The following is a 19,190-nucleotide window of genomic DNA, read 5'->3' as shown; positions in this document are numbered from 1 at the left end:
GTTGCCAGGCCCGAGTACAGCCGCTCCCGTCTCAGCTGTTTGCTTCACGCACCACTCGTACAAAAGTAGCATTGACCATTGAACGAGGTTAGAATTATAAACTTGATTAAAAGGACTTCTTAGACTAAATTAACTAGTACGATAAAGTTTTTTTATGACTAAAGGTTTAAAACAATTTCTAAAAACTACGCGCAAAAATGTTGCCAGGAAATAAATAACAAACTCCTCAAAGGCGGGAGATTTTAAAAAGTTTTCCATCTAGCCCTTTGTACAGAGTGTAGATACGATGCGCGTGCGCGTGCGCGTTTAACGCTCGGTTGACGTGTTTTTGTTTTACGTAATACTTATCTCATTTTACTAGGATCATATGTGATATTACCATTTATAAACCAAGTCAAAATGTTATACTAAAGTATTGCTTTCATAAAATTTAGAGAAGCTAAATTGTGACTGCTCTTTTGCAACATAAATTACCTAGGTACCTAACAAAAGTAAATAGGATGCACTGTCCCAGAGAAAAATATTGCACCCCGAATAAAGAGTAAACATTCTCCAAAACAACGTTGAACTATAACTGTATATTTTTTTGGGAGATAAATTTTCTCAGATACGGATAACGTCAAGACTGCGTCAAGATAACTCAGACATTGACTGTTCAGATAGTTCGTAAGATACCTATCCCGCGCTCAGTTTACTTATCTCATTCGAGAAATCGACAGATTTTTTAAAAAGTGGTCAAGATGAAAATTCCGTCAGTTAAATTACCTAATATTTTGAAATCAGTGAGGTATAATCTTGCTGCAGTTAATGGACTTTTTGTGGTAAGTTGTTTTTGAGTAATTTTGGAGTACTTAGAGATTAATATGCAATTAAAACATTACTTAAAAACATTAATCTTTAAACAATTACTTAGGTACTTATTACTAGTGTAGTAAATATAAATAATCATTGAGTAGGAACGACTAGAAAAGTCAAGTAGGTACCTAGTAGATAAGATGCAAGAGCCATAGGGAGGTGAAGAGGAGAATGCGTTTGCGAAAATACGAGAAAAGTTCTACAGAGAAGGACTTGTATAGATTAGACCGGATTTTCGCCTAGGCCCACAAGGGCCGGGCTAGGGGCAACTAGCAATGGTTTTGAGATGGACTATTAGCGGGCCCCCTAAATTCTAAGTGCCATACCAAGTGCCTAGGGGCCCTAGGTCTCTAAATCCAGGCCTGATTCTAAGCATCTTTTCCATGGAGTGCTACCCCCTACAACTGTAATAATGGAAATTATTCCTGTTGTTTACAGTTAACCGGTGCACTGCTTCTGATCGTTGGCGTAGTGGTCCTTGTGGAGAACATACAATACGAGGATTTCCTCACAAACCGATTCTACACTGTACCAGCTTTCGCAACAGCTATTGGCGTTTTGATATTGCTGATATCTGTCCTCGGATTTTATGCTGCGCTCTCGGAAAAGTTCTTCATTGTCGCTGTGGTATGTGCCTGACTTTCATAATAAAGGTTGAAGGAAAAATGCTGAAATCAATCAGTGCTATTTAATTTTGGAAGGCGTTGTATAAGGAAAACTTTTATTTTATTCCTTAAATTAACACTAACAGATATGCTATACATATTTGCGTATTGCTTGTTGCTATAATAATATAATGGATCATTCTCAAAAAATATGTCTGCGGTATAATTGCCGCGACCCGCGACCCATAGAAAATATATAAATAAAAAGTGTCGTGGCAATTCACAGACAAGACATCCTCTAGACAGAGCATAGTAACGCTACCCCCTCTGCCACTTATACGGTAGTTTTACTCCATCTTCGAGTCAATCCCATGCCGTGATTGGTCCGTGTCTTTGAACGGACCAATCACGGCACGGGATTCGCTCACCTCGTCCCCCCGCACCCCCGTATTTTTGGCAGCATCGGTTTCATGAAATAATTGCTCTAAACTCAGTCTAGAGGATTCCTAGTCTATGTGGCAATTAGACATAGACGCAACCGCTGACATATTGTCAGAGCAGACCCAATATATTGTTGAAACTGGCCATCAGGTACAACTTTTTATATAACTGTGTATTTTCAGATTAATATTTCGACAGACTTCAATAAAAAAATGTCCAAGGAATATTTGTTTCAATAGGTTATGGGCCCAGCACGCTTCCACTGTTTTTCTTGAATAAAAATACTATAAATAAACGTTTTTCTGCTTCAGTACCTGGCCGGATTGATATTCATCTTAATAGACGAGAGCGCGCTCACGATAGCCGCGTATTCGCTGGTGAATGATGTCAACAGCGAGATTAGAGCACCCATGGCCAGCAGTTTACTGTTGTATGACTCCAGGCTGGACATCGCCAAGCTATGGGACGAATTACACACGGAAGTAAGTACACAATCTAGGTATATTATTATGATTAGATAAGCCTGTTTTTGTTGAAGGAGCGGATAAGTGAGGATAAGTTTTGCCCCTAAGATGAATTGCACCAACACCAACCACACTTGATGAATTTATTAACGTCACTCAACACTCAACTGTGAATTTATGAAACTTAATATTAGCTAATATTTTAACAGTGACAGACGGTCTAAAGTGCAACCGACCTCCGTTGTAAGTTAAATTAATACAATGATATGGGAAATTGTTGGAGCCTAATTCCGCCCCATTCCGTACTTGCTCTCGGCCAAGACGGTGACTTTATAATAAACATATAGATACAGATTGCGCCTTAATAGTAACTGTACTTATAATAACTCTAAATTCTACTACGTGTTTTCGCAACCCAGATCAGAACATAACCTTGTCCAACAGTTCGAATGCTGCGGCGTGGTCGGCGTGAACGACTGGCAATCCACCCGCATACCCATCAGCTGCTGCCACATCGACTACGGGACCATCTCTCCATTCAACTGTACGGTGGCGCTCGCGTACAACACTGGTTGCATTGTATCATTGGGCGAATGGCTTAGCTACAATGTGTTTGTATTGGCGGTTTCTGCGCTCGTGGTCACTTGTATACAGGTAATTAATAGTTTACGGGACTGTGTCTTCTTTCAACGCATACCCATCAGCTGATGCCACATCGACTACGGGACCATCTCTCCATTCAACTGTACGGTGGCGCTCGCGTACAACACTGGTTGCATTGTATCATTGGGCGAATGGCTTAGCTACAATGTGTTTGTATTGGCGGTTTCTGCGCTCGTGGTCACTTGTATACAGGTAATTAATGGTTTACGGGACTGTGTCTTCTTTCAACGCATACCCATCAGCTGATGCCACATTGACTACGGGACCATCTCTCCATTCAACTGTACGGTGGCGCTCGCGTACAACACTGGTTGCATTGTATCATTGGGCGAATGGCTTAGCTACAATGTGTTTGTATTGGCGGTTTCTGCGCTCGTAGTCACTTGTATACAGGTAATTAATGGTTTACGGGACTGTGTCTTCTTTCAACGCATACCCATCAGCTGATGCCACATTGACTACGGGACCATCTCTCCATTCAACTGTACGGTGGCGCTCGCGTACAACACTGGTTGCATTGTATCATTGGGCGAATGGCTTAGCTACAATGTGTTTGTATTGGCGGTTTCTGCGCTCGTGGTCACTTGTATACAGGTAATTAATGGTTTACGGGACTGTACGTGTCTTCTTTCAACGCATACCCATCAGCTGATGCCACATTGACTACGGGACCATCTCTCCATTCAACTGTACGGTGGCGCTTGCGTACAACACTGGTTGCATTGTATCATTGGGCGAATGGCTTAGCTACAATGTGTTTGTATTGGCGGTTTCTGCGCTCGTGGTCACTTGTATACAGGTAATTAATGGTCTACGGACTCTACGGGACTGTGTCTTGTTTCAACGCATACCATCATCAGCAACATCAGCACATCAGCTGCTGCCACATTGACCATCTCTCCATTCAACTGTATGGTAGCGCTCGCGTACAACACTGGTTGCATTGTATTTTTAGCCGAGTGCATAGCCATAGCATGCATAGCTAAGCCTAGCTACAATGTGTTTGTATTGGCGGTTTCTGCACTCGTGGTCACTTATTGTATACAGGTAATTAATGGTCTACGGGACGTGTGTCTTCTTTCAACACATAGGTACCCATCAGCTGCTGCCACACCGACTACGGGACCATCTATCCATTCAACTGTACGGTGGCGCTCGTGTAAGACAACAGGTGCATGGGTGTCTTTGGACGAGTGCCTTTGGCCACGTGTTTGTGTTGACGGTTTCTGTAGGTAGGAGCCACCTGCAGATATATAGACTTCGACTCTTTGTCTCTCTTTCGTTGGTAAGTAGCCAATAAGTGTCTATCTTTAACCCGAAAGTTAAGTACTGGAATGTCTGGGTGTGATTTTGGGAGTGTCAAATTTTTTATTACCAATTGCTAACTTTTTGATACTTACAGAAAAGGCAAGTAGGTATAGTATATTTTAACTTTTGGATAACATTTTATCAGTTTCAATGGTGCATCGATCGAAGCATGCAATGATTGCAATGCCATGGTTACGGAGGCCGATAACAGGCACTATATACCTACTTAGCTATGTATAGGCATTAGGCAGGCATATATCGCTAATAAAGGCACTGCAATTTGAATGGCACGGTTATTTTATTGAATCGATGGGCTATACATACGGAATTTGTATTTACATTGTAGAGTATGTGTGGAAAGAGAAGAGGTTGTTTACTTCGCCGGAAAAAGAATTTTGATATCTATATGGGTGCCAAGTTCTAGTTTGCTTGGGATATAATTAAAGTTCAGGATTTGGCTTGGCTATTTTATACCAACAAACTAAATTTTAGAAAAGTAGGTAATATAGACAAATATAATATAGCATGTAGGTACGTAAAAACTAGTCAAGTCAAATCCTGAACTTTAATTACATCCCAAGCAAACTAGAACTTGGCACCCATATAGATATCAATTCTTTTTCCAGCGAAGTCAACAACGACGAATATTCTTAATATTGAACTTGGCTCTCATTTCTCATTTATGTTTTTGATGGGATTAAATATTACAAGTATCAAGTCTTCATGATAATGGCAGTTCTGTTTTAATTCTTTACCCGTTTTCAGATAGTGCTGGCTGCAATCGCTTCGTGGCTCACGTGGCGGTCGAGGTTCGAATCAGTCGAACTGGAGTCCTAGTTCCTTCTACAAATAAGATTGTAAATAAACAATTATTTATACATTTATAAATGTAACTCCCCATGAAATATTTAAACTATAAGTACCTAGTAGCCTCTATTAACGACATAACGACCATGACAGCCAGTCATAACAAGTGAAGCATTCAAGGCTTCAGGGCATACTTATTAATTAAATACTTGTTTTTGACAACGAATAATTACCATAACGTACGTCATGTTATAGTCATGAACTCGTCATGACCTCATGACAGTCATGACGGATTAGGGATCGCGGGTGTCCCCATTTGCAGCATCAGATAATGTAGATGTAAGAATTAGAGTTTTAATAACGGCTCGTGATGATGTACCGATGTACCCATTTTACTAAAGAAAACGTGACCAAGTCTTCAGTGGCCGAGGCCGGAAGCGAATCGGCGTCTTCAGCTGCCGCGGCTAACGCCATTGCCTCTAGGCCACCCGCTCGGCACCATCGGTTTTTCAGTTTATCATTTACCTATTTTTTTATACATATAGTTCCCTACTTTGTACTCATTATAGCTTAATGACGATACATATTTGGGCTGAAAACATAATTATACCTACCTAATTATGTTTTCAGCTAAAAATAATTTTGGATTTAATAAATGTAGCGCGTTTTGTGGTAGCACTTAACATACGTGGCAACAAATAAATCTTTAAACTTTATCATATTGTTAGAAACAGGAAAGTCAACTTCTTGTAAACCACTTAAGTATATGTATGAGTTGTTAGACAGTTAGGTACTTATATTAATTGTTAATGTAAGTAGGTATGAACTTTAATCCCATACCTAAACATATTTATAAAAAAACTTCAGTTCATGAGTGAAGTGACGACTGTTCTAGGAATAAGAAAATGTAATACTTAAAGCTAAAACTTATTTTATTTGCTTTAGACTATTCAGTTTGTAATTAGATAATGTCTATGCGGTAGAATGTAGGTACATACTAAGCCCTACACAATGTTATCTACGTAAATTACAGTTTTCGGTTTTCGTATTTGATGGAAATGTTGTAAGTAAATAATTTAGAGATAAGAAATTGTTGTATGATGTTTGACATTACTTACTTCACTGTACAAGTGGAACATTTGTAAGTACTTACTGAAATAAATTGTACGACGTATCGACAATATGTAGTACTTAACTATACCTACTAGTACCTGCTAGAAATGTTAATAAATATAAAATAACTAAAACAAGCACTTAATATTTAAAAATACCCGGGGGATACAATAAAACCCTTTTAATATAATCTTTGACAATAGGTACCTACATATATCTATTTAATGAAATTAATTTATAACACTTCCCGAAATAGAATAAATATAGTTTAATTGAACGCTGTGATCCACCGTTGCAGTCTCTCACGGAGCATGGATGGTAATGGGCTTTTTCTAAAATAAATATCGAAAACCCGATTCTTTCAAATCTGGACGTTCTTGGGCTCATTCTACTCAGAATCGACAGCACTCTCCATCCTACCATTAAAAAAAGATGTCCCAAAATGTCCATTCCATTACGTCACGTTTTTAGTATGAGAAAAATTTTCACTTGTATTTAACGTGACGTAGTGAAATGTACAATTTTCATACAAAATTTTGGGACATCTTTTTTTAATGGTAGGATGGAGAGTGCTGTCGATTCTGAGTAGAATGAGCCCAAGAACATCCAGATTTGAAAGAATCGGGTTTTCGATATTTATTTTAGAAAAAGCCCTAATACGAGAGGTAATTTAACGCCTCTCCTGTGGACGTTTTTACCCAAATCAAATATTTTAAAGGGACACAAGTTAGATTTTCTGTTGAAACCTTTATCCTCCTACTCCTAGGGGTACTAAATATGCTCTTAATCTATCCTCGTTGTTAATTAAGTGACTGCACGAGCCATTAAAATTTCATATGCAAATTGGGACAGCTATTATACTGTGTCGTTAGCAGTGAAACATGTCAACGCTACTGAGGAACAGCTGAGCAGATGCATTGCACCAGTTACAATTGTAAACACGCTGACAACATCGACATGTGCGCTGTGAGCTAATTTTCTAAAAGCAGCTATGGCGTGGCGGTATCTATAAACTTTCAGTGTTTCCTCGAAGACAATTTGTGATCCTTATTGCAATGCGATAAGATCCGCTTCCATCTAGGTAAGTGTCTCTTCATATACTTACTGAAGTATTAGAGCCTGTAAAACTTACTTAATACCTACTCATGCGAACGAACGTGCCATTGCTAATACTGTGTATTGCAGATAATTATGCAAATTGTACTGGTTAGTTCTTACCAAGGAGTTTCTTATCGCTTGAAACGCCAGTCGTATTGCAGCATTCAAAACAAACAGTTAAAAATATACAATCGTGATCAGTTTAAGTTGAATTGCCTATTAATCCAGTGCACCGCGCGTCATAGTGACATTTTGAACTTGAAAAACCGCTTCGCTAAAAATGAATTGATGAATTATGCATAATATGTGGAAACAAGTATCCGACAGGAGCTCGGACTGAGATAAATCCGCTTGCTTTCCTTATCAACAGATCAGGTACTTACCTATAGTGATAAAAATACCAGACCTAGCTAAAACTATACGGCAGTTTAGTGTAGTGACTGTCACGACGCACGGCCGCTGCCGCTCGTACAAAATGTGGAACAAAATATATACAAGTGTTAAATATTCCTTGATAACAGTGAATTTCCTGTTCCTGGTAAGTTAGGTAAACCACGCAGTTTTGGATGAAGTGTTGAAACTGTTGAAAGCAATTTGACGTGAAGTGGTTTTTCAGATAAGTGGAATAATAATACTGTCGGTGGGAAGTTCCGTGCAGTCAGCTTACAATGGGTACCACGAGTTCCTCTCGGAGAGGTTTTTCTCTCTACCCGCATTTTGCATCGCCACCGGAGTCATCATCTTCCTGATCGCATTCTTCGGGTTCTATGGAGCCTATTCGGAAAACTATTACTTAATAATGGCGGTAAGTAATTAAAATCACAACTTATTAAACAATCGGCTTCAGCTATTTCGGAAACACTGGCCTCTTTTCATCACGAAATGTCAGCTATCTATTTTAAATTATGCCGTGTTGTGCTCATAACCGCGATGCATTCTCAATCTTATGCAACGGTTATATCGTTGATATTTGAATAATTTCTTAAATAATGTAAACATTATCGCGCTATTGCAATTGTTTGGTTGTCATAAAATTCCCGTCTGGCAACCTCATCTAAAAAGGTCCCACTCAAGTTTCTTTTCGCACAGAATTAAGATTGTGCATGTTATGAATTGGATAAATTAATTAAATAACTGTATTTTTATTGATAGTTTATGAATCGACTGCCCCTATATAAAGAAAGATGACTGTTGAGCACACAATGATAAACAATTCATCACGTTCAACCACTTGTCTCGTGATAACCGCTTGACATTCAATATAGTGACGATATGAGAATGGTGGCCATGAATCGCGTAATTTTCACCCACACGCCCGTATACAGCCTTTATATCTATCTTTTCTTTACATTTGTTCGTCCTTATTGCCCCAATCTTACCGAGATTTAAGCAGTTTTGCGTAGATTTTTTAAATGGGAAAGAAAGGCATAAAATTACGTAGATGCTAAATATTGCCTTATATGGATTATTATATGAGATTGTTTTGTATTAGCTTTACTAAGGTACATACTATTGTATATATAACTAGCCCCCTAAATATTAAATAGAATTTTAATTATTTATGTTTACAAATGTATCTGACGATCTCTGTACGACACGTAATGCTAATGTAATTATTTTACATTATGTAGGTATGAAAGTTGTGTAGAGAGAGACAGCAAAAGCATTCAATTGTAATGTATTTCGCATTTTATTTATATGCTTATTAAGTCTCGTGAGCTTGTTTATAACCGATATTCTTTCATCATCGCAATAATTTGATTCTACCATTCCTACTAATATTATAAATGCGAAAATAACTCTGTTTGTCTTTCTGTCAGTCTGTAACCTTTTCTGATTTAGGCCTACATCAAATTTGGTACCTATGGAGGCACATTGGTTTTTGATTTAAACATAATTTTTACGTGGTTTTATTCACAACCGTTTTTATCTTTCCTTATTTTGAGATCGGAAATATTACCGCTACCGACCTTTTGTCCTCCACCGAACAACAAGTACAGTCGACACTGACAGTGACGGTTAGAACAACGCGCCAACAGTGTCTTCTTTCAGTTTTACAAATAGGTAGATATGCAAAGAGAATTAAATCACTACGGGTAGATGTAAGGTGAGTTCGACTAAGATCGGACACCGGGTAAGATCGTATGATTCAAATTTCTGCCTGTTGCGGGGCTTTTTTTTAATGCTGGCAAGGTGATGCAATGCCCGGGACAAAACAGCGCATTGCATCACCTTGCCAGCATTAAGAAAAAGCCCCGCAACAGGCAGAAATTTGAATCATACGATCTTACCCGGTGTCCGATCTTAGTCGAACTCACCTTGCCTAAAGTGTCATTCAATAGAACTTGCGAACTATGTAAACAAAAGTTACTAGTAATTTGACATTTAGTGTCAATTTTAGCATGGCGGTTTGTTTACATAGTTAGCAAGTTCTATTGAATGACATTTCAATAATCTTTAGCAAAACAAAAGAAGCGACTTTTGTCTACCATCATTTTGTGGACTGAAATTTGTAAATTTCCCTCGATTTCTCCAAGATCCCGTCATCAGATCCTGACAATGGCACCAACAAGAAAGCATACCCTTTCAAACAAAAAAATATTTTCCAAGTCGGTCTAATAGTCTCCGAGTAATCCGTGAACATCTCCTGTCCTTTTTTGAAGTCGGTTATAAATATTTGTATCATGCCCTAACACAGACCCGCCTGTCAACCCATGTTCGCAGAGGCAGTGGGACGAGCCTCTCTGTCGTCTAACTAGGAACCGTCTCCTAGATACGGCCTTAGTCCGTCAGATCGAGCTCGTCTTCTTGCCACTGCGGAATGGGAGTCGGGTCTGTGGTTGCAGACACTACCATCCACAAAGGTGGGCACATTGTTGGACAATACTACATTCCGATTGGCCACATGTCTTAGAATAGGGGCATCAACGAACATGCCCCACCGGTGCCAATGCGGAGTTATGGTGGATAATCTGGGCCACCACGGCCTCTCATGCAGCCGTAGCGCTGGAAGGATCCCTCGCCACGCCAGCCTCAACGACGTCATCCGAAGGTGCCAAGGTACCTACCTACCGTCGGCCCTCGAGCCCAACGGACTGGCCAGGGTCGATGGCAAGAGGCCTGACGGAATGACGCTAGTGCCTTGGAGTATGGGTCGACCACTTGTCTGGGACGCTACCTGCGTAGATACTCTGGCGCCGTCATATTCCAAGCACCAAAGTTGGCGCTAGTGCGGCCGCATCCTCAGCCAAAGCTCCAAACGTCGCAAATATGTGACACTAGGTATAGTAGCTACATATTTGCGGCGTTTGGGGTGGAAACCCTGGGGCCGTGGGGACCTAGCGCGCGTGGCCTCAGGAGCTGTCAAAGCGCCTTATAGAGGCTTCTGGTGACCAGAGGGCTGGCCAATATTTTGCCTAGCGGATCAGCATTGCTATCCAGCGGGGCAATGCGGCCAGCCTTCTGGGTACCCTACCGAGCGACCACGACCTAGGTCAAATTTTTTTTAAGTATAAGTTTTTATTTTAAGTGTTTTTATTAAATAAAGTGCTTTTGTCACACTCTAATTGTTTTACATGCAGTGAAGTACCTGTCTCTGTTTGTAAAGCTAGAAAATGCTGTCTGTACCTGCACATGTACCTACGCCATTCTTTCATTAGAGCTGTATAATTAAACGTAATTGCGGTAACCTTGCGACGTAACGCTGATGCTCGATGATGGTTGACCGTCCTGGGTGCCTAGCCAAGGTGACTCGCTTGCGCTACGACAACGAAACGCTTTGTGCTCTCACTATTGGCATGTTGGTTACGCACCCTGTTATTTATGTGCTGTTACGAGTTAGTATGTAACGTTTACCCGGTACGCAGTCTACACACATAATAACAAGTTGCTGTCAACTTTTTTAGATAGGTACACAGTTTTGTTGTCGACAGTACCTTTTATCTTTTCATTGGCAGTGGCGGATTTCCCATAAGGCACAGTAGGCTCGAGCCTAGGGCGGCGAGATATTAGGGGCGGCAAATTGTGACAAAAAATCGCTGATGATAACAAGAAATAACACAAAATTATTCATATATAGGCAACGAATTCTCAAAAAAAGGTATAGAGAGAAATGCTTGGAACACAATTTTTGACTTCGTAACTTTGTTTGAACTACTTAGGAGGTGAATATATCAAAAGTCCCCGGCCGTAGCTAATGAGCCGGGGAAAGAGGAAGATTTGAAGGTCCCATTTTTCGGTTTTTCGCTTATACTTATCTCGGAAACTATGCGTTCTAACGACTGATCATTGTACAAAATGAAAGCTGATTAAATTTGCTACAAGTTTTATTTAGTACAGTTTTTCGATATCATAAGCATCAGCAATCATTGCCGTAGATAAATTACAGTTAAGTCGATGCTTTTCAGCCATCTTGGCGCGAACTAAACTGCGAAATCACCGAGAACTTTGCGAGTGTGGAGTCATACGTCAACGTCGCGATATATTCGCTCCGCGAAGTCGAGCCGCGATTCACGCGCAATAGTCTGAAGGGGGGCTTGTATAGGGCCCTCCACACTCGTGCACGAAGCCGCGAACGCGAGTGTGGAGTCAATTTTGCAGATCTGCTACACTGTTAAAATCTTTCGGGTTCCTTTCCTCGTGAGCACTGTGAATATTATTGATGGAAATTTAATGCAAAATTATAGACATTCAAGAGCGGCTTTCTCAAAAACTAAACAAGATACCTATCGAAAAACTCGACTGTATAAAACTTGTAGCAAATTTAATCAGCTTTCATTTTGTATAATGATCATGTCACAAGGACGCATAGTTTCTAAGATATTATAAGCGAAAAACCGAAAAATGGGACCTTTAAATCAAACCCCCCACCCCCGCTCAAGGGCTACGGCCGGCGACTTTTGATATTTTCACCTCCTAACGAGTCCAAACAAAGTTACTTAGTAAAAAATGTGTCCAAGCATTTCCCTCTATACCTTTTCGTTGCCTGACCTAAATGCAGTCAGTATGATGGGTGCTGATACTGAGAAAGGGGCGGCTACAGGGTCTGAGCCTAGGGCGGCAAAGACTGCAAATCCGCCACTGTTCATTGGTCTAGCTAAAATTGCATGCCTTCTTTAGGCTATAAACTCCTACCATAAACGCATACTTAGTTCACAAAAAATCCTGTTTCAATACAATAAGTAGTGGACGAAACATTGAGTACCTATTAAATTAGTAAATACTAAACTAACATAAAACTACTTCCCACCATACAAAGGCTTCAATCATTTATTTACATAATAGATACCTATATGCAGAAAAGGTATTACAGTAACTGCATGTACAAATATGTACTTAACTAAATTAATAATAACTAGGTTAAATCTAAAATCAAACGCTTGGAAACATCTTTATTATTTTGGTCCGAATTCAGTTCCGTTTTGGAAATAAATAAGATAATTCTTGTTCACAGACAAACAATTAGGCACTCTATCCCCTTTGCATTGCTTTAGCACTATTAATAAAATTAGTTACTAAAATTACTAATATTAGGTAGGTATCTACTCTACTCGTGCTCTCGTGCTCTAAATGTGTAACAAATAGGTATCTAAAGTCTATTTTTTTATTCGGTAGACTGAAATGACAGTTAATAGTATGAAATGACATTTCATGTTCATACTATTAACTGTCATTTCAGTCTACCGAATAAAAAAATAGATTTTACAGTACCACCAGACCACCACCTACCAAAATGTAGTTATACTCGTAAGTATATAATTATTATTTAGCAGGAAAAAATCGGTATTTTCCTTCTGTTGGAGGGATAAATAGTTATTTGTACAACAAGAGATCAAAGTTTGATATTTCTTCGAGTGCTTATATTGAGTCCCGTGCAAGCGAAAGATTCTATACTAATGCGATTTTGCTCACTGTTTTTAAGTAGTAAAGTACCCTTGTTCGAGCTGCTGAGGTGAAAATAATTTTTTTGACAATAATTAAAACTTTTATAGGTAGATAAGTTAGTTTTTTGAAGTGAAAACTTCTTTAGCGGCGCTGGGCACTTTTTGAGGTGGGGAAAAAATGATAAACTTGAGACAGCGTAAGGCGATCACGTGACCGTAATAAGGGGCGTAAGGCGATCACGTGACCGTAAGCCCCGTAAGGTGGCCACTCATAATTTAAATGGCATTTATATCAATAAAGAAAAACTCAATGTTATTTGAGATTTATGTTGCGGACTCCTTTTCAAGACTCTTTACCTATATTCAAATAATTTGACGTTGTCATGGCAGTATGTATGTACCTAAATAAACATGTCAATGAAAAAGTGTGATCTTATTTGAGAATGATAATAATATAAGAATAAGAATAAGAATAATTTATTTATAATAAAATAGCTAGGCAATCACAAAGGTGTCCGGTAAGCACCAAACTAGGCTGAGCCTTGGGGCTTACAAAAGAGTAGGTAACATACGGTAACTAAACCTAATTAAAATGATGTGTGAAAGAGGGTATAAGGTGTATGCTTTTAGGGTGTGAATATGTGTGTGTGTGTGTGTGTATGTGTGTGTGTTTGTGTGTGAAAGGTGTAGGAGAGCGAGTAAGGACTAGATGATGACAGACCTAAACATAAGAACGTATAATATTTTCCGTATCATTAATATATAATAAATAAATAGAATACCTCCGCTAAACGTATGTATCGTAACATATCGTCATACACATCGTATCGTCGGTAACATAGTGAGGTGTTTTCACTTCTATCGGCACTCCCGGAGTGCAATCGTTGTTGCTTGTTTTAAATATAATATATAATTAGGTACTTTTACCAATAAATTACGGTACGAGTCTTAAGTACATTTACTCTGGTGATTCATCAATATGATAATTCATGATCATTGATGATACATTCGATATCTCTTTGTGATAAATTAGAGTAGATACTAACACAAAGAAATGACGCATTTATCTGCCTTATCGATTCGTAAAATCACATATTATGTGCTTTCCCCTCTCGATTTCCATTTACGGGTCGATAACGATAAACAACGATAATATTCTCTTGTCAGACCAGGAGACCAGCAATGTACCTATACAGGGTGATTCATGAGACGTGAGCAGAACTAAATAAAAAGAATCGTTCGCCACAATATTTAAATAAAACAATCACGCTTTTTTTGTGTTGTTATACTTTTTGGTAAGGACAAATTTCATTATCTACAATCATGGATACCCTACAACATTAAATTAACAAAGATAAAACCTTTTTAACAGTTTTAACACTTTGAGTATGAAGAAAATAAAATGTCACACTTGAGTGAGATACGATTTTTCAAAAGTAACCAGACTCCGATGACATTCAATTTGGCACTTGTTATGGATAAAACAAAGACGGTGACCATAAATGTCGTAAATAAATTTAAACTTTTTTTAAACAATAAAATAAATTAAAGTTAATCTCACAAATACTGGTACGAAACAGTTGTATATAACTTACTGTATGCGTAGGCTTGATCCTGCTCACGTCTCCTGAATCACCCTGTATATGGCGAATTGTCACTGTGAGGTATTGCCGTGGTAAAACGGGACTCTCTGACCGTTCCCTCTCCAATCTTCTTCCGTATTCTTCTTCATTATTAGATAATTTTCCGAATCATACGAATACTGAATTAACAATCTTCAACCCTGGGCTCGTAACAAGTCACTGGACAAAACGGAGTCGGCAACTGTCAAAGGTCATAATATTTTACCGGTCTCTAGATTTGTTCATAAAATTCCAAACAAAAAAACAATAATTTGTCACTTTTCGTATTCTACCGGCCAACCCAAGCAAATAATTGTTTGACACTAACTGACTAATAGTCACTTTTTTTGTTCACCTTTGGTGGTTTTTTCCCATCACAGTTCTAAAATGTACCAATTATGTTCACATTCCAGTTTGCCGGCGCCATGGTGCTAATGTTCATCTTCCAACTGTCCGCGTGTATAGCAGGCTACGCGCTCAAGAGCCAAACCACAGTTCTAGTCCAAACTCAGCTCCAGAACACCATGGACCTGTACGGACCCAACAAGAACTACGAAGTTACTAAGCTGTGGGACGAAGTGCAGGAAGACGTCAGTATGGTTTTATTTCAATGTTCAATATCTGGGAGACCGAGCTTTGCTCGGAAAACATTTTTTTTTCTCTAGCCTATTTTGGTGTCCCACTGCTGGGCAAAGGCCTCCCCTCGTTTTCTCCACTCGACCCTGTCATCGGCATTTTCCCACCATTTGGGGTAGAATGCGTCCAAGTCGTCCCGCGTCAAGTCGTCGCGGAAAACATATAAAAACTCAAAATTGCGCGTTTCCCAGAGATAAGGCCTAGATAGATTTTTCGCTCTTGAAAACCCCCATATAGCAAATTTCATCGAAATCGTAGTACCTATACTTAGTATAATTGTTAATAAGCGTTTCCTAATCTACGAGTATATGACGCGATTTTCCGCAATATGGTTTGCGAGCATCTTAGCTTAATGCGCTCTAGAACCAAACCACACTATTCTAGTCTAAACGCAGCTGCAGCAAAAATGGCAAAACACCATGGATGTAAGTACGTCCCCAACAAAAACTACGAAGTTACCAAGCTGTGGGACAAAGTACATATATGTTATCTATTTACCTATTCAAAATAGGTAAGTGAAACATGTGTGAGACATGGCGCTATGTCGCTAGTGCTGACGCAGTTCCAAAATACCATGAGACTGTAGGTGTACAGCGCCAATAGTAAATATAATAAATAAATAAAAATAACGATATGGACACCGAAAACCTCATTATTAGCAGTTCAATACTTACACGATTTCAGTTTCTACGGAATTTATACTCATATGATTGCTATTTAGTTGCTTAAGGCGTTTCAAATGGGTCTCTAGTCTCTATTGTTACCTTGCCTATGTATTGTTTAATTACACAAACGGGTCTACCGCGATATAATTTCATTGTTTTTACCTTTAATTCCGACGTTTCAGCTGCGTTGCACCAGCTGTGGTCACGGAAATAAAACAATGAAATTATATCGCGGTAGACCCGTTTGTGTAATTAAATATGTGTACAATACGCGAGAGTTTAAAGTGTTATATGTATTGTTTGTCCGAATTTCCGCTAGTCATAATTTGTTTGATTTAAAAACGCGTAACTTTTCAGGATTGCCATAAAACAAACCTAACCTAACCTACCTTTAAGGATAACCTAACGAAAATCTCTCCATCTATCTATGTTGCTGGATTCGTCAATCAATAAACTCAAAACAAAAACGGCCGTTTTAACTTTGGACGCATACTTAGATTGACGAATCCAGCAACATAGAAACTAGTTTGATGTATTCAAAAGGTACTTTAATACGAGATACAGTACGTAGCGGCCCCCTTTTTTAAATATATTTCGTTAAATTTAAATAATCACGATTTTTTAGCAGTACGTGGCGCTAGTGTGCACATTGATGGGCTCTTAAGTAGGCACCTACCCCTATGTATCTTCTTCTGCATTTCCAGTTCGCCTGCTGTGGGGTCCTGAACGCCAGCGACTGGCTCCAGCACCTCAACACCCACGACAGCCAGGGTCTTCCCGTCAGCTGCTGCAATCGGGTGTTTGGTGTCGTCACCACATTTACGTGCAATGTGACGAGTGCATACAGAACTGGGTGTGCCGAGGCGTTTGGTGCGTGGACGCAAAGTCATGCGGGGGCCATAGGGGCCGCTGGCGTTTTCTTGGTTCTTATTCAGGTAGGTTTGCATTTTCACCTTTTACGCTTACCTACATTTTAAAAATATAATAGTTTATTCGTAGACACACAGAGAATATACATAATTACACGAAAAGAACATAGGTACTTATTAAAAATAAAGTGTCTCGAAATGCATTATCTTAGCATGTTGCTGGCGACTTCCAGCGCTGATCTTCCGATGAGACAGACCATCAAGTGAGAAATAATTTTTCTTCTGTAAACTGGAAGCACGATAAGCACTTATATTCTTTGTTATGAAACGGTTATGATTATGAACTGTTAGCAGACGTATCACGTATCATATCCATAACCATTTCTTAACAAGAAATAACTACTTATCTGAATAGGCTTCCGGGTCTAACAACACGCTTGAGTTACAAGAGCGAGATACTACGAGATACGGCGTAGCGCTACGAAATTAGCTTAACAGTGATAAAGCAAGATGTATTTTTAAATTACGATCTAATTTTGATACTGTAGCAGTATATCTCACTCGTACCAATGGATCGTACTTAATTATGTGTTAGCGTAAGCGGTATTGGTTGTCTTAGCACTTCAGGTCGCTTAAATTAAACTTCTACCATTCTGACCATGACCATCACCATTCTGATTCATTTTGACCTTGCACGAGTGCAATTTAGTTTCTTAATTGGCCATAACACGATAGAAGTATGTCTACCTTGTACTGCGTCGTTGATAGTCTTATGCCTTATGGGAAACGGTCGAAGAGATATTTCAGACGACATAACTTTCTAGGGAGTTATAGCTATTTTTTTCACAAACCATAACTCCCGCGGGAACAATAAAGGCCTTTGTCCTTTAGTACACCTGCATGAAATAAGATCTTTTTCGAGCAAGTGTCATGAAAACCATATTAATTATAATTTATAAACTTGGCAATACAAGTTTGAATAATAATATAAATGTTTTTTTTTCAGGCCTTGGCTGTCGGCGGGGCGTTGTGGATGGCCAAGATATCCAGAGCAGAAAATGCGTTTCCTTGAAGAATGACGTGTACCTACCAATTGTTGTTGTGAACTAAGTATTTTAATTACGTTAAGTAATATTATTGCAGATTAATAAATAATGTTATAGGTATTTTTGTTTGATTTTATCAGAGTAACCAGTAAAAAGTATAATACCAATGTATAATGACTGTAATGGATTAAATACCGTAAAATGGGGTGAGTAGGGGCAAAACTGACATTCAAACCTCGATAACATTTTATTTTTACATATGAAAACTGAATGGTGTATATGTCATCGTAAAATTGAAAACACTCGTCAGATTATAATCTCGCTAGTTAAATTATAAACTGACGGTAGGGAGATTATAATCTAACCTAACCTAACCTACGTTAGATTGTAAACTAACGGGTTCATAATCTTACGGTGTCATATATAATAAGTGTTCCGGACGTTTGTATTTTAGTTTATTTTGGGTAGTTCAATTTCATAACTTAGACGATAAACAGGAAATCCCTCCTCACCCCGTAGTCCCTCGTAATTGGGGTGAGATGGAATTTCATACAAAGGTGATTTTGGAAGATTGTTGGATCGATTTTTTTTATTATGAGTATTACTATAGCTCCATTTTAAATTGGAATACATTATTTTTGTGCCTTAAAATCCCATCTCACCCCCCTTTCATCCCTTCTCTCCCCATTCATAACCCAACTCTCTCTGCGAACCCTACTCACCCCATTTTACGGTACCTACTTTAATTATGAGTGGTCTTATAATTGTATTCTAGTCGTGTATCAGTAAGTATTAGTAGGTATCAGTACCAGGGATGATGCGAATATCCGCATTCGCATCCGCAACCGCGGAACTTCCGCATTATTTTCAACATCCGCATCTGCATCCGCATCCGCATAAAATCGATGCGGATTTAATGCGGATGCGGATGTGGAACAGGTCGGTACAGGAACGTCTTAGCATCGGCGTAAGTGCTAGACTGCTAGGTAATTTACTCATTAGCCAAAAAACCTATTAGAAATTAGCAGTCAACCGTGAGTGGGAATTAATGTACGAAACCCTTGGAACGCGAGTCCGACTCGCACTTGGCCGGTTTTTTTAAATTACTAAAATGTA

The 19,190-nt window shown here is 39.0% G+C and overlaps 2 protein-coding genes across 2 annotated transcripts; both read left to right on the top strand.

The window, feature by feature from the left end:
* The first annotated feature begins 534 nt into the window (after positions 1 to 534).
* On the top strand, positions 535 to 5,246 carry LOC134648982 (CD63 antigen-like). Its single transcript, XM_063503652.1, has 5 exons — positions 535 to 821; positions 1,294 to 1,482; positions 2,213 to 2,383; positions 2,810 to 3,019; positions 5,102 to 5,246. The coding sequence occupies exons 1-5, from the start codon at positions 741 to 743 to the stop codon at positions 5,171 to 5,173; spliced, it is 723 nt and encodes a 240-aa protein (XP_063359722.1). The 5' UTR covers positions 535 to 740; the 3' UTR covers positions 5,174 to 5,246.
* A 2,231-nt stretch (positions 5,247 to 7,477) lies between these two features.
* Positions 7,478 to 18,194, top strand: LOC134648964 (tetraspanin-4-like). Its single transcript, XM_063503633.1, has 5 exons — positions 7,478 to 7,892; positions 7,971 to 8,159; positions 15,272 to 15,448; positions 16,864 to 17,094; positions 18,035 to 18,194. The coding sequence occupies exons 1-5, from the start codon at positions 7,830 to 7,832 to the stop codon at positions 18,098 to 18,100; spliced, it is 726 nt and encodes a 241-aa protein (XP_063359703.1). The 5' UTR covers positions 7,478 to 7,829; the 3' UTR covers positions 18,101 to 18,194.
* The last annotated feature ends 996 nt before the right edge of the window (positions 18,195 to 19,190 follow it).

Source organism: Cydia amplana, chromosome 6, assembly GCF_948474715.1.
Source record: "Cydia amplana chromosome 6, ilCydAmpl1.1, whole genome shotgun sequence".
Classification (NCBI taxonomy): Eukaryota; Metazoa; Arthropoda; class Insecta; order Lepidoptera; family Tortricidae; genus Cydia; species Cydia amplana.
This window is presented reverse-complemented; position numbering and strand designations above follow the sequence as displayed.